The sequence below is a fragment of the Populus alba genome, chromosome 4, assembly GCF_005239225.2.
Source record: "Populus alba chromosome 4, ASM523922v2, whole genome shotgun sequence".
NCBI classification, from domain to species: Eukaryota; Viridiplantae; Streptophyta; class Magnoliopsida; order Malpighiales; family Salicaceae; genus Populus; species Populus alba.
The window spans coordinates 238,037-254,988 of NC_133287.1; the positions used below are offsets into that span (position 1 = coordinate 238,037).

Here is a 16,952-nt window from a genome sequence, read left to right on the forward strand (position 1 = left end):
GCAAGATGCAGGGGCAGGGAGGATGAATATTAAATGGAAATAATCAAGATGCACATGTTTCGAAAGCTAGGGAAGTGAAAGTGGGAAAGCAAATTATGGCTTCCATTAGACTGTACCCTAATTTATTCACCAAATGCAGGGGCAAGCTTAAGGAGCTCTGCTTTCTTTTCATGGGGCAGAGGATAAGACATATGCAGAAGGGAGAAGAGAGAGGATGAAAATTGATGGGCAGCGGCTTCAGAATGTAAATTAGGGTTAGAAACTTTTTAGTCATGTTATTTATACTGCCAGTTCGGTTCACCGGTTTAAGTGGTCAAATCGGAACCAAACCGAACAGGCAAGATTTTATGGTTTTAAAAATTGGTTTAATCGGTTTTTTTATCTCGGTTCGGTTTTTTCGGTTAATTTTTTATCGGTTCTTTCAGTTTTTTCGGTTAATCAGTTTTTTTGAACACCCTTACTTCAAGGGGCCTCTAAAAGACAATGGTCTTTTCTTAATTGATTGAATTTGATGCTTGATTTCATTTAAAACAAGGATTTAAATACAAAAAATTAGAGGAGTTGTTTCCTCAGTCTACTCCTACTTGTACTTAGAGTTTGTTACTTAACAAACTAGTTATTTGACTCTTGCTTCTAAGGGATTAGTAACAACAATATTATTTGACTATTTCAAACAAAAGACGAAGTAAATAATATCTTCAACTAGACTTCCCAACAGTAGACTAAGGTCGTAACACCTTCTTTGTCCCTGTGTTTGCTCTCCCTGGTTTTCCCCCTAGTTTTTTTGTTCTTTCAGTCCTTTCGTCTTCCTTAGTTCGTGGCCTTTCTTTGGCCTTTATAAAGCCAAAGAATGTCATGCATTCGCCTCAATAATTGCTTGCATTGTAAGGGCAAAGGGATTATTAGGCAACTAGCTGAGATGAATTTGTTATCCTTCCTACTCAGTCGGTTTTCTCTGGGGTGATGAAGAAGGTGATGAACAATTTGAATTGAAACGACATCATGTCATCTAAAATGGCTATTTTCAAATTGCCCCTTTACCTTCTGACATTTAGCAATTAGACCCCTGTTCAAGGAAAATCTATTTTGTTTTTTTAATTTTACCCCTGGATCAATTGCAATTGGACCCATGGATTTTAGTGTCATTTACAATACAATCCTTGGTTTCTAGATTATTTAGTTAAGTCTTTAATTGAATCCAACTTTTAATTCTTTCAAAATTACCCCTAAAAAAATCAATTAAATTCCTATGGTATCACCTCCTATTCATTTTGGTCCCTGAACTTTAATTTCTTGCAATTTTGATCCAAATCAGCCCTAAATTTTGTTATCTCTTCAATTAAGCCCTTGATTGTATTAGTTAATTAAATCAGAGTTTAATTAAGTCCCCAAACTTATTAATTCTTTCAATTTTTGACCAAATTGACTCTCACATTTATAATTCATCCTTATTAGTCATTAAACTTTTAATTTGTATTGTCTTGACCCAATTCTCAAATAATTTTTTATTCATTCATTTTTTTATTTATTTAAAATTTAATTTATTATTATTATTATTATTATTATTTAATTAAAAAATTAGATTATCACATGATTTCCTAAATTAAACATGAAAAAAAAACCATGTTCTATACTAAATATAAAATAATAATAACTAAGAAAAATATTTTTTTCTAAAATTTCTCTTCCTTGAATTCTAGTCATCTAACGAGACAAGGAGATAAATGTTGACAATTGAAAATGTTAATAGTCTTGGATTCATGATTCTTTTTTTTTTTTTTGATTAACGTGGGTGTCCTGTGATTAGTACTTAAAAGTGCATGTTTATCAAGGTTTTATATCATCATTTTGCACTTGAAGTATCAATAACTCCTTAACTAAAGCATGTTTTATAATAACAACTTTGATATTATAAGATACCTTAATTTATGGTAAATACTCATCTTAAATGCAAGCCGATCACATAAATAAAAGGATTGATTGATGAGTTTAAGTATTGAAAGTGAAAGGACAAAGAGATGGCCAAACTTAGAAAAGAGATGGCGGTGCAGTCCAAACCGGAACATTGCTCGGTAATTGGATCATATCTGGAGCTCTAGATCTCGGATTTAGGTCCATTTTATATGGATGGAAAGGTAAGACAAAGGCCTACAACTTTCATGAGAAGCCCAAGATTTAAAAAGGCCGTTTTGAAGTCCAAACTGAAGGAACAACGAAGAAGTCCGAAGCTGTCCTGCAGCCCAGACACTATTTAGTGTTCAACCCATATCTTGAGTTCTAGAAGTCCAAATGACCTCATCTTTTTTTTGTTGGAAAGATGAGACAATTTCCTAGAACATTCCTGAGGATTCTGGGCAAATTATGATGTTATCAATGACGTCTTGTTCAGACAAGAAGATAAGGATTGTCACCAAGTCAAGATGTGGCCACCCACTCATCAATTAATTAAAAAAATCAATAGTTCCAAATTTTGGCCTATAAAAGGAGGCACTTACCATGTATTGAGGCATCTTGGTTTCCATATCAAGATCATGCTATTGCTTTCTCTCTTTGTATTGCTTATGTCTTGCTTTCATTAATATCAAGTTTATGCACTTCATTTCCTTTCCTTTACTTAGTTAACCTCTTTCTCATTTATGTTCTTATCTTGTTCATTTATGTTTCTTTCTTTCATTATGTTCAGCTAAGTTAATTATGTCAAGGTGAAAAAGGTACACTAATGGTGTAAGAATAAGTATAATATAAACTTAACATGGACCTTAACATTGGATACTAACATGTTTTATATTTGTTATCTTGTTCATTTTTAATACTTTGCTTGTTAAATGGTTAATCTAGATTTATGTTGTATAACACTTGGTACAACAAATACTTGGTACTTTCATAGCCCATACTGTATGGTATAACCGACACCTGAGCTATGAAAGGAACTTGATTTGTTGTTAACATAAGTTATAATCATGAATGCCTGCCAACATTTACAAGTATTAGCTTTATTCGAATAAGATAACTAATGTAATCATGTTAACAATTTATAATCTGATTGGAACCTCCTTTTTATCGTTGTTTAATCCTTACATTAATCTTTCATCTCAAAGTTCTCATTAATTTCTTCCTTCTCTTCTTTATTATTGTTGTTGTTGTTATTATTATTATTATTATTACTATTATCTGTTTATAAACTCAGTATATCGGCTGGAAACCTGTGACCCGATCTTTTAGATCATTCTCAGGTATAACAACGCCACGTACTGAGTATTATTATTATTATTACTATTACTAGTACTACTATTGTTATTATTATTGTTATTGTTGTTATTGTTGTGTTGTTATTTATAATTTATACAATTAACCTCTCTGTGGTTCGACCCCGGTCTTGCCGAGTTATTTATTACTTCGACACTCCTGCACTTGGGAAAAGACATCAAGCTTTTGGTCTTGTCAAGTTTTTGACGCCGTTGCCGGGGAGGTAAATTATTGTATAAATTATAATATTTAATTTATTTTCTCTTTTCACTTTTCATTTTATCTAACTTTTGTTTTCTTTGTTTTGTTTTGTTTCTTTTTCTTCTATTTTCTTTTCTTCCTTTTATTCTCTTTTTACACGTGCATGCGAGTTTGGTCATGTACATTAAGTGGTCGACTTTGTAGGGTATCCTCATCATTTTCAGAAAATATGGCTGAAGAAGATAATCAATCGCTTCATAATGAGAATAATGAGAATAACCGTATGAGAACACTTAGAGACCACATGAATCCCACAAGAACAAGTGCACCCTCATGCATAGTTTTGCCTCCTGATGCATCTCATTTTAATTTTAAGCCAGACATTATTCAACTTTTACCTTCTTTTCATGGCTTAGACCTAGAAAATTCATACTTGCATTTAAGGGAATTTGAGGAGGTCTGTAATACCTATAATGACTCAAATTGTAGCATGAACACCATTCGATTAAAGCTTTTTCCTTTTTCATTAAAAGATAAAGCTAAAACATGGCTACAACAATTTTTAAAGAAGTTTTTTCCATCTCACAGAACAAATTCTTTCAAAAGACAAATCATCACTTTCACTCAAAAACCAGGAGAAACATTTTACCAATGTTGGGATAGGTATCGAGATTTGCTTAATACTTGCCCACATCATGGTTTTGAAACATGGAGATTGGTTTCACATTTTTATGAAGGTTTAACACCTAGAGATAGGCAAATGGTTGAATTGATGTGCAATGGAACTTTCGAAGATAAAGACCCTAATGAAGCAATGGAGTACCTAGACTTGCTAGCCGAAAATGCTCAAAATTGGGACACCACAGGTACTTATGAGGCACCAAGTAAAACTCAACATCATACATCTAGTGGAGGTATGCACAACCTTAGGGAAGATCATGACCTCCAAGCTAAGTTTGCATCTTTAGCTAGAAAAGTCGAAGCACTTGAATTGAAAAAAAGTGGTCAATTAAAATCTGTTCAAGACATTGTGTGTCAAATCTGTGAAACCAATGAACATTCAACAAATGATTGTCCAACTTTGCCTTCTTTTAAGGAATGCCTCCATGAACAAGCTCATGCTTTAAACAGTTTCCAAAGACCCAACCATAACCCATACTCACAAACGTACAACCCTGGTTGGAGAAATCACCCAAATTTCAGTTGGAAGAGTGATAGAAACAATGCACAAACTTCACAGCCACCGTTTCAAGCATATCATAATTTTCAAAATTCTCATGGATATGCACCTCCTTATGCTCCACCTCCTAGAAGAAATTTTAAGGAAACATTGCATGCATTCATTGAAAAGCAAGAGACAATCAACACTCAACTTGCTCAAAGCATGACAGATTTTAAAGATGCTCTTGAAAAATTAACATCTGCTCTCAGTTTCCAAGAGAAAGGTAAGTTTCCATCTCAACCACAGCAAAATCCAAAAGGGCAATACAATGCAAATGCGAGTAGTTCTGGAAGCCAACACATGGATCAAGTCAAATCAGTCATCACTCTTCGTAGTGGTAAGGTTATTGAAAAACCCATTCTTGAACCTTGTGAGAAAGATGATGAGTCTATCTCTGAGGGTAAGGAATGGGTTAAACCTGAACATTGCAAAGAGAAGGATGATTCCCCGCCAGCACTTCCATTTCCTCATGCCATGACCAAACAAAGGAAAGTCAATCACAACTCTGAAATCTTTGAAACTTTCAAACAGGTAAGGATCAATATATCTTTGTTGGATGCTATTAAACAGGTTCCTTCCTATGCTAAATTTTTGAAAGATCTGTGCACCGTGAAGAGAAAACTGAATGTGAAAAAGAAAGCCTTTTTAGCCGAACAAGTAAGTGTCATTCTTCAAAACAATAATGCTTTGAAATATAAAGACCCTGGTTGTCCTACAATTTCTTGCTTTATTGGAGAACATAAAATTGAAAGAGCCTTACTTGATCTTAGAGCTAGTGTGAATTTACTTCCATATTCAGTCTTTCAAAGTCTCAATCTAGGTGAGTTAAAACCAACCTCTATAACTCTTTTACTTGCCGATAGATCTGTAAAAGTGCCTAGAGGAATAGTTGAGGATGTGTTAGTACAAGTTGATAAATTCATTTACCCTGTGGATTTTGTTGTCTTGGATACACAACCTGTTGAAGCATGTAATTCAATTCCTGTCATTTTAGGACGTCCATTTCTTGCCACTTCTAATGCATTAATTAATTGTAGGAATGGACTGATGAAGCTATCATTTGGAAACATGACATTGGAGATGAATATTTTCAACATTTACAAGCAACCTGGAGATGATAATGATTTACAGGAAGTGGACTTTATTGAAAAATTAGTTCATGATCAATTTCAAACCACTTCTAGTGAAACTGAGATTGATGAATCTGATGATTTGCAAATGGTCTACTTTCAGGAAGAATCAAAGGCATGCAATTGGAGACCACAAATTGAAGAATTGCCACCACGATCAATTGAGCCCATACCTTCAAGTGTTCAACCACCAAAACCTGAATTGAAGCCGTTACCATTTAATCTCAAATACTCATTTTTGGGAGAAAATGAAACTTTTCCGGTAATAATCTCTTCCAAACTTAATGCACATCAAGAAGGTAAGTTATTACAGATTTTGAAAATGCACAAAAATGCATTAGGATGGACCATAGCTGACATAAAAGGAATTAGCCCTTTGATTTGCACACACATGATTTATTTGGAGGAAAATGCTAAACCCTCTAGAGAAATGCAACGAAGGCTTAATCCTAATATGAAAGAAGTAGTGAAAAATGAAGTCATTAAGCTTCTAGATAATGGAATCATTTATCCTATTTCTGACAGCAAATGGGTAAGTCCTACCCAAGTTGTACCCAAAAAGTCTGGAGTCACTATGATAACGAATGAGAAAAATGAGTTAATTCCAACTAGGACTGTTACTGGTTGGCGCATGTGCATTGACTATAGGAAACTTAATTCAATGACTAGAAAAGATCATTTCCCTTTACCTTTCATGGACCAAATCCTAGAAAGAGTTGTAGGTCATGAATTTTATTGTTTCCTAGATGGCTATTCAGGTTACAATCAAATTGAAATTGCATTGGAAGATCAAGAGAAGACTACTTTCACATGTCCATTTGGTACTTTTGCATATCGAAGGATGCCTTTTGGGTTATGTAATGCACCAGCCACGTTTCAAAGATGCATGCTTAGCATATTCAGTGATATGGTTGAACGTTTTCTTGAAATTTTTATGGATGATTTTTTCTGTTTTTGGTGAATCATTTGATGATTGTTTGACTAACTTAGAAAAGGTTTTGAGCAGGTGTGAAGAGAAGAATCTTGTATTGAATTGGGAAAAATGTCACTTTATGGTAACAAACGGCATTGTACTTGGTCACATTGTTTCATCGAAAGGAATTGAGGTTGGCAAATCTAAAATCGAGTTAATTGCCAACTTACCAACACCAAAATCTGTTAGAGATGTTAGATCATTCTTAGGACATGCTGGTTTTTACAGAAGGTTCATCAAAGATTTTAGTGTAATATCTAAGCCCTTGAGTAACCTTCTAACAAAGGATAATATTTTTGAATGGACTGAACATTGTGAAGAAGCCTTTGTTAAACTTAAAAACTTGCTTACTTCTGCTCCTGTCATTCAACCTCCTGATTGGTCATTACCTTTTGAAATAATGTGTGACGCTAGTGATTATGCCGTGGGTGCTGTCTTGGGACAAAGAAAAGATAAGAAACCTTATGTGATTTACTATGCAAGTAAAACTTTAAATAGTGCTCAAATGAATTACACCACCACTGAAAAAGAATTACTTGCAGTAGTATTTGCTTGTGATAAATTCAGATCTTATCTTGTTGGCTCACCTGTTGTTGTTTTTAGTGATCATGCAGCATTGAAATATCTTCTTTCTAAGAAAGATTCTAAGGCTAGATTGGTGCAGTGGATTTTGTTACTTCAAGAATTTGATATCACAATCAAAGACAAGAAAGGCACCGAAAATGTTGTTGCAGATCATTTGTCAAGATTGACAACAGATTCGAAATCTGACATCACACCAATCGATGACTACTTTCCCGATGAATCTTTATTTTCCGTTTCTACGATGCCTTGGTTTGCTAATATTGTTAATTTTCTTGTTTCAGGACAATTGCCAGCTCATTAGAGTACCCAAGACAAAAGAAAGTTCTTGAACGAAGTGAAGAACTTTTATTGGGATGACCCTTATTTATTCAAATATTGTCCTGATCAAATATTTCGAAAATGCATTCCTGACAATGAGGTAAGTAGTGTCATTAAATTTTGTCATTATGAGGCATGTGGGGGTCATTTCTCATCAAGAAAGACAACTGCAAAAATCTTACAAAGTGGATTTTATTGGCCCACCATGTTCAAAGACTCACATGCATTCTGCAAGACTTGTGAAAATTGTCAAAAATTGGGATCTATTTCAAAACGTCACATGATGCCTTTAAATCCTATTCTTGTCATTGAGATCTTTGACTGTTGGGGTATAGATTTCATGGGTCCATTTCCTCCATCATTTGGTTTCGTGTACATATTAGTCGCAGTAGATTATGTTTCAAAATGGATAGAGGCAATTCCAAGTCGAAACAATGATCACAAAACAGTGATAAAGTTTTTGAAAGACAATATTTTGAGTCGATTTGGAATTCCTCGAGCCATAATAAGTGATGGTGGAACATATTTCTGCAACAAGTCATTTGCTTCTCACAAAGTTGCCACCCCTTATCACCCTCAGACAAGTGGATAAGTAGAGTTTGCTAATAGGGAGATCAAACAGATCTTGGAGAAAACGGTGAACCCTAATCGGAAATACTGGTCTTTAAGACTTAATGATGCACTTTGGGCTTATCGAACTGCATATAAAACATCATTAGGTATGTCACCTTATAGACTAGTCTATGGAAAACCTTGTCACTTGCCTGTGGAAATTGAACATAAAGCTTATTGGGCTATTAAAGCTTTCAATTCAAACATTGATGATGCTAGTCAGCTGCGAAAATTGCAAATAAATGAGCTTGAGGAAATTAGAAATGATGCATATGACAATTCAAGAATTCATAAAGCAAGAATCAAAGAGTTTCATGATAAGAAAATACTGAGAAAAACATTCAATGTTGGTCAAAAAGTCTTGCTTTATAATTCTCGACTCCATTTATTTCCTGGAAAACTAAGATCAAGATGGAGCAGTCCTTTTATTATGAAACATGTGTATCCATATGGGGCCTGTGATATCGAGAATCCAAAGAATGGCAATGTTTTCAAGGTAAATGGGCATCGGTTGAAAGTTTATTTTGATAATTTTTCAGTTGAAAATGACTCTACTGAATTGAGTGATCCTGTATATAAAGATTGATTCTTTTTCTCACATTGTTTTGTGTTTGTTTTGGTGTATCTTTTGTTTTGCTAGTTTCTCTCACCCCGGTCAAATAGCGGATAACGGTACTCCGTGACTCTTAAGTTGGTTCTTTCAGTTTCCCATGATAACTGATATCTGTGTATATAATTGTGCAATTCTCTGCTCTTTCTTCTTTCTTTGAATCTCCCATCCAATTCTCATTTGAAGATGGACACCACTCTTGAAAAATTGAAAAAGTATTTTCCCGCTCTGCCTCAGAATGCGATTACAAAAATTTACCGTGTTAGGTGTGAAAGATTGAGGTTGTTAATGAACCATGGAATTCCTGAAGATATTCGTTGGCTGATTGAAGCAAAGGTCCGATTATCAGGTGAGTCCTCCAATTCTTTCATTTCACACATGCCTGGAACTTGTAAAAGCACTTTTGCAAAGAAACGTCGTGCAAAACGACTGAAAGTCTGTCACAGATGTGCCAGATGGACTTGTAATGCGACATGTCGTTCTTTAGGAATGGTATCTGTAAACCGTGAAGATAAAATACAATTCATTAAGGATGGCCTGAGTAAGGGGTCTTTAGATAATCTTTTATTGACCCTTGAGACGCATCCTAGTGGAGATGTGCATCGTGTAATTCATGATTTATGGCCACAATTCCATAAAGAACATGATCGACTTAGTCTTGGGAATCTGACTAAAAAAGACCCTGTTTGCCAGTTTTTAAGAAAACTGGATGGGAAGCCTATCCCCGACCCATAGAGGGCGTTTAAGCCGTTCTTGGACGTAAAACCAAGGGAAGATGTGAGCCACAATCACAACTACCTGTACATACATGCTTTGTCAAAATAAATAAATATAGAGAGAGAGTGTGAGACTACAGTTGGCCTACATGTAGGTGGTATGATTGCATTTTCACTTTTTCATCTATAAATTCTTGTCTTCCTTCCCTTCATTTCTACTCATCCCATACATTCATCAATAATAGAAGTGTGTAGAAATGGCAGGTTCCTCAAGTCATCACATAAAAAATATTTGTGTTTTCGGTGGATCCAGTCCTGAGAAAGAAAAAGAGTTTTTAGAATCAACAAATCATCTTGGTCAGGTACTAGCTGAGAGAAAGATTCATTTAGTGTATGGGGGAGGCAGCCTTGGGTTAATGGGAGGTGTTTCAATGGCTGTATTTGTAGGAGGCAGTCAAGTTTTGGGGGTTGTCCCCAAAGCTTTAGCAAATGGGGACATCATTGGAAAAACAATTGGAGAGGAACTACAGGTCCCAACAATGTCTGACCGACTGAATACCATGTTTAACCATGCTGATGCCTTCATTGCCTTACCAGGTGGTCTGGGCACATTGGAAGAGATCTTTCATATTTCATCTTGGGCCCAACTGCACATTCACCATAAACCTATAGGTTTGTTAAATGTTAATGGTTTTTATGATAAGTTGTTGTCTTTCCTTGATCAAGCTGTGGAACAGGAATTTCTAACATCTTCAGCACGACAAATCATAATCTCTGCTGCTACTGCTGAACAATTGATTGACCAACTACAATCTTTCATCCCTGTCATTGATCCTTGCATGAGTCGCCTAGATTGGTCAGCTAAGAAAAGTCGTAAAAAGCTTAGATTAGATTTGAGCCTTCATCTGTGAAACCTTGTGTCTTTTGTGTTATTAATAACATATTATTTTGTTTTGTTACTTCTTATATTTGTTTAAGTGTGTTTCAGGTTTGTCATTGTTCGCTGTTTCAGGTGATGTCTTCTATACTCTATCTTTCTACCTTAGGACATTGAGGACAATGTCTCGTTTTGGTTGGGGGGAGAGGGTAGTACTTAAAAAAAAAAAAAAAAAACTAATCAACTAACTGTTGTTGTTTTTTAAAAAAAAACCATTTGGCAAAACTGTTATTACTAGGATGGCAGAGTAAAGAGGAATTATTCTTGAGACGCATCGTAGTAAAAATTTTCTAATGGTTATTTGCAATATTCATAACAAGGCCTATTAGAATACTTCTTGAAATATTCAGGTTTACAAACTCTCGCATTGTTATCACTTGATTCTGCTCATATACTCATTTAACAAGTATTATTCAACCTTCATTTTCACACACACACTTTAACATATGATTGTGGGTTGCACATTGGATTATTACATTATTTATGTTCTTTTGTTAAAGGTAACAACTAAGGGAAAGGGATAGTATATAATATGCAAAAAAAAAAATGATAATATTGATGATAATAAAAACGTAGATAAGTTTGGTTTCGTAGCCTCCCTAGCCTAAGCAATTAAGCCCGAAGGGGTGTTTTAACACCTAATACCCTAAAGTCATAGGACTTGGGAGCTATTGGCCCAAAGCTTGTTACATGGGTTAAGGAGAAAAGCTTAAGGGAATCAAACATTGCACTATCTACGTATCAGTATCTACAACCCGCGTTGTTAAGCTCGTAGGGGTGTCTCAACACCTAATGCCCTAAGACCAACTGGTCTGGGAGTCATTAGCCTAAAACTCGTTACATGGGTTAAAGATACATTATGTTTTAAGTTGTATGTGTATATAAATAAAAATAATAATAAATAATAAATAATAATAAAAAAAAAGTAATAATAATAATAATCCAACCCAAGGAAGTTCACCTTAAACATTTGAACATAATATTCTTTTCTTCCAACAAAAGCTCCATCATCTATGTTTTCATATATTGAGCACATAAAAAGAAGGTTTATTAATATCTTGTTTAAGAAGTATGAAGCAGTAATATAAATTTAATGAGAGTTTGTTTATCTGGATAGATTAATGGAAGTTGAATGATGAATGCCTTGCTTTGTGATACTTGCAAATTGTTTCTCTATTTTAACGCTTTAGATTACTAGGGACTAGTAATAAGCTGGTTGGGGGGTGTGATTAGTACTTAAAAGTACATGTTTATCAAGGTTTTATATCATCATTTTGCACTTGAAGTATCAATAACTCCTTAACTAAAGCATGTTTTATAATAACAACTTTGATATTATAAGATACCTTAATTTATGGTAAATACTCATCTTAAATGCAGGCCGATCACATAAATAAAATGATTAATTGATGAGTTTAAGTATTGAAAATGAAAGGACAAAGAGATGGCCAAACTTAGAAAAGAGATGCCGGTGTAGTCCAAACCAGAATATTGCTCGGTAATTGGATCATATCTGGAGCTCTAGATCTCGGATTTAGGTCCATTTTATATGGATGGAAAGGTAGGACAAAGGCCTACAACTTTCATGGGGAGCCCAAGATTTAAAAAGGCTGTTTTGAAGTCCAAACTGAAGGAACAACAAAGAAGTCCGAAGCTGTCCTGCAGCCCAGACACTATTTAGTGTTCAGCCCATATCTTGAGTTCTAGAAGTCCAAATGACCTCATCTTTTTTATGTTGGAAAGCTGAGACAATTTCCTAGATTATTCCTGAGGATTCTGGGCAAATTATGATGTTAGCAATGACGTCTTGTTCAGACAAGAAGATAAGGATTGTCACCAAGTCAAGATGTGGCCACCCACTCATCAATTAATTAAAAAAATCAATAGTTCCAAATTTTGGCCTATAAAAGGAGGCACTTACCATGTATTGAGGCATCTTGGTTTCCAGATCAAGATCATGTTATTGCTTTCTCTCTTTGTATTGCTTATGTCTTGCTTTCATTAATATCAAGTTTATGCACTTCATTTCCTTTCCTTTACTTAGTTAACCTCTTTCTCATTTATGTTCTTACCTTGTTCATTTATGTTTCTTTCTTTCATTATGTTCAGCTAAGTTAATTATGTCAAGGTGAAAAGGGTACACTAATGGTGTAAGAATAAGTATAATATAAACTTAACATGGACCTTAACATTGGATACTAACATGTTTTATATTTGTTATCTTGTTCACTTTTAATACTTTGCTTGTTAAATGGTTAATCTAGATTTATGTTGTATAACACTTGGTACAACAAATACTTGGTACTTTCATAGCCCATACTGTATGGTATAACCGACACCTGAGCTATGAAAGGAACTTGATTTGTTGTTAACATAAGTTATAATCATGAATGCCTGCCAACATTTACAAGTATTAGCTTTATTCGAATAAGATAACTAATGTAATCATGTTAACAATTTATAATCTGATTGGAACCTCCTTTATGTGTGGTTTCCAATTGAGTAATAAGAGTTTATATTATACTTGTTTGAAGTACCATTAGTGGATCCTCTAACCTTGACATTTGTTTTTATCGTTGTTTAATCCTTACATTAATCTTTCATCTCAAAGTTCTCATTAATTTCTTCCTTCTCTTCTTTATTATTGTTGTTGTTGTTATTATTATTTATTATTATTATTACTATTATCTGTTCATAAACTCAGTATATCGGCTGGAAACCTGTGACCCGATCTTTTAGATCATTCTCAGGTATAACAACGCCACGTACTGAGTATTATTATTATTATTACTATTACTAGTACTACTATTGTTATTATTATTGTTATTGTTGTTATTGTTGTGTTGTTATTTATAATTTATACAATTAACCTCTCTGTGTTTCGATCCCGGTCTTGTCGGGTTATTTATTACTTCGACACTCTTGCACTTGGGAAAAGACATCAAGCTTTTGGTCTTGTCATCCGGGTCAGCTTTTGTGCACCTCGACTAATCCCATAGGCCCTGAAGTTAACGACCATGTAAGCCTCCAGTGGCCATCATATATGGATTCATGATTCTTGTTGTTGATGATGATGATTAAAGATATAATATTGGAAAATACTTTTAGTGGTCTTTGGAAGAATAGTTATTTAAATGCTCTTTCAAGTGTTCAATGTGATCCTAGCCACGCAAAAAGATATATTAATATTTGTGCTTGTGTCTTTGTGTTTCATTGACCTCTAATGTGCACATTCTATTATGTGATCACTTCTTATATCCGTTCTTATTCAAAGTAAAATGGTTATTAAAAGCTATTGACAATTAACCATTTCAAGGCAACCAGAACAAAATATTAATTAAAATCCTAAATTACAACAATAGAAAGGGATCAAATTAAAAAAAAAGTTTAGGTATCAAAATTAAAAAAGGGACTTAAACTTCCCATTGACTGTGTAAATCAATCTTTAATGTTAGCAAAATATTTTGCTAAAGGGATTCAATATTTCTTCAAATTCGGTCCCTGAATCTCTACTTATTTTAAATCAATTAATTTAAATTTTATTTTACCAAATTAAGAATTCAAATAATGACAGAATATTTACTCGACACCTTAAGATCTCCACACATGCATGAAAAACAAGCTACAAGACTAACCGCAAATTAAAACAATTCTGAAGAGCCAAATAAGAAGACAAAGAAATTAAGGGACCAAAGTGTAAGAAATTATAAGGACCAAAGAAAGGAAACATTGTTTAAATGAATAGTATTTTCCCTAAAAGTCTACCAAATAAAATATTGCTAGTTTTTTTATAAATATTATAAAAAAAAATTCATTTACAAAAAATATATCTGAATCTATAAAAAATAAAATAAAAATTATATATTTTTAATTATTTTTTGTTTCTCTTTTTTTTTATATTCATTCCTTTTATTTATTTAGAAAGTATTTTAGATATTACATGAGTATCGTAAAATATTTATGCTGCATATATAAAAAGTTTATATTTTTTAACAATTTAAAATTTAATTTGATTTTTTTTATATTTATTATTAATAAATAGTTTTTTTATTATAAAGATATATGCCCGTGATTTTGTTTTAATTAAATTACTGTATTTTTTGTTTTCGTTGTAGAACAATTTTAATCCTATAGTACTATGTTAACTATTACAAAATTGTTTATTATTATAGAATGTGTCAACTATTAACTTTGAAAAAAACAAATGAAGGTTCATCCAATTAATTAAATCTTGAACCCCAATAATGAAGGTACATCCAACACAATTAAACCATCTTTGACATTGCATTGTTTTATTTGCGATAACTTAGACGTGTCTGTAAAACAATATGCCCTAACTAATCTCCGTTTCCAGAACCGCTGTCCTCTTCCTTGTAGAAAAGTCGACGTTCCTATCTAACAAGGCATATTGCCTGTGGGCATGCTCGTGCACTGTGATTGTTTGTTGAATTATTGTTTTTTAAAGTATTTTTTATTTAAAATATATATTAAAATAATATTTTTTATTTTTGAAAATTACTTTTAACATTAATATATTAAAATAATTCAATAGTATAAAAAAAATTTATTTTTTTTATGGAACGCAATTCTAAACTAAGCTTAGTTGCCAATACAATAAATATGCAGCCATATTGGATAATGATAACTTGCTCAAATGGTGAACTTGGATAGTCAATCCTCGTGACAAATTTCCTGCATAGGACTTGAAATTTTCAACATCGGACGGTTATACAACCATCTTACAACCATAAATTTTCAACATCTTGCTGCTTATTCAAACACGGAATCAGCCTGAAGTCTGAGCTGCACATCCTTACGGTGCAAGTAAGCATGAACTTTCTCTCGGCATTTTCCTATATATTGCGCTTATTTCTAAGTTGTAGAAGTATAATTAAGCAGAACATAGATCTTATAGCTGATTTTTCTTGTGCGAACACTTACAACCATGACAAGTATCGGAGCTACATTAAGCATCGTTTGGCTAACCATGGCCATATGTAGTTTAGCTCAGCCAGCCGATGACCAGAGCCCTCCAGTGCTCGACACCAGCGGTCAGCCTCTTGAAACCGGTGTTGAATACTACATACTTCCTGGTATAACTGATGTTGCAGGTGGTTTAACCTTAGTCAACCGGAACGGAATTAGGTGCCCTTTTTACGTTGGCCAGGAACCCCTGGCAAGTGCTGAACCAAATGGCACTTCAGTCATCTTCACTCCATTCACTTCTGGAGAGACCATCATCAGGGAATCCAGGGACTTGAGTGTGGAATTCCAAGCATTCACTATTTGTATCCAGTCTACTGCCTGGAGGGTAGGGGAGGAGGATCCAGAAACTGGAAGGCGATTTATCGTGACAGCAGGAGACAAATCATACTTCAGGATTGACAATAATGGAGGCGTCTACAGTTTCTCATGGTGCCCTACTGAATCCTGTCCAACTTGTGATAGGCCAAGGTGTGGATCTGCTGGCATTTTGATAGAGGATGACAAAAGATTGCTAGCCTTGGATGGTCCTGCATTTCCTTTTGTATTTACCAGGGCCTAAATGTTAATGTCATCCATAGGCATTCCATATAATTATATAATGGAATAATGTCACAGAAGGGTGTTGTTTTCTACAATAAATAATAACGGATGCCTTGAAAACATTACACTGCGTATTGTTTTGTGAAATAAATAATACTGGATGCCTTAATATCATAATATTAGCATTATAATTTTTATAACCCTTTTGATTTAATTAGTTTATTTTACATGTATATTAATGATATAAGCACGAATCAAAAATTTTATGCTACCTTCTGACTAAGTCATTTTTAGTATTATTAAAGTGATCATCAGAAGGTATGAACTTCATCATAAAAAAAAAATTAAAGATAATATAAAATAATGTTTTGAAAGGATGAGGCTAAAGTATAATTGATACTACATAGCAATTAAAATAAGCAAGCATGTTCTTTTCAAAGATACGATGAACGACCATAATAATAATAATAATAATAATAAAAAGCAAGACAATTTTCTTGAAATGGTAAAAATTTTAGCATTATACAATGAACAAGTTTGTGTTATTATTTTGGATAATACTCCAAAAAAATACTAAATACACATCACATCATATTTAAAAATAAATTTCACATGTTTTTGCTAGAAATTTTCAATCTTCAATTCATCATGAAATTGGTGATGCAAACTTTTATTTAATTATTCATGAAGCTCAAGATGAATCCAAAATAGAGCAAATGACCTTTGTTATTAGGTTTATTGGTAGAAGTGGATTTATACAAAAACAGTTGTTAGATATAAGACACGTCAAAGATACAATTGCTTTAAATCTTAAGGAAGAGATTTTCTCTGTTTTATCTCATCACAATCTTGATATTCAAAATATTAGAGGTCTAG

General features: G+C 33.6%; 1 protein-coding gene across 1 annotated transcript; it reads left to right on the forward strand.

The window, feature by feature from the left end:
* Positions 1 to 15,430: 15,430 nt before the first annotated feature.
* Positions 15,431 to 16,198, forward strand: LOC118058427 (kunitz type trypsin inhibitor 111). The gene has a single exon (XM_035071133.2). The coding sequence runs from the start codon at positions 15,496 to 15,498 to the stop codon at positions 16,093 to 16,095; it is 600 nt and encodes a 199-aa protein (XP_034927024.1). The 5' UTR covers positions 15,431 to 15,495; the 3' UTR covers positions 16,096 to 16,198.
* Positions 16,199 to 16,952: the final 754 nt, after the last annotated feature.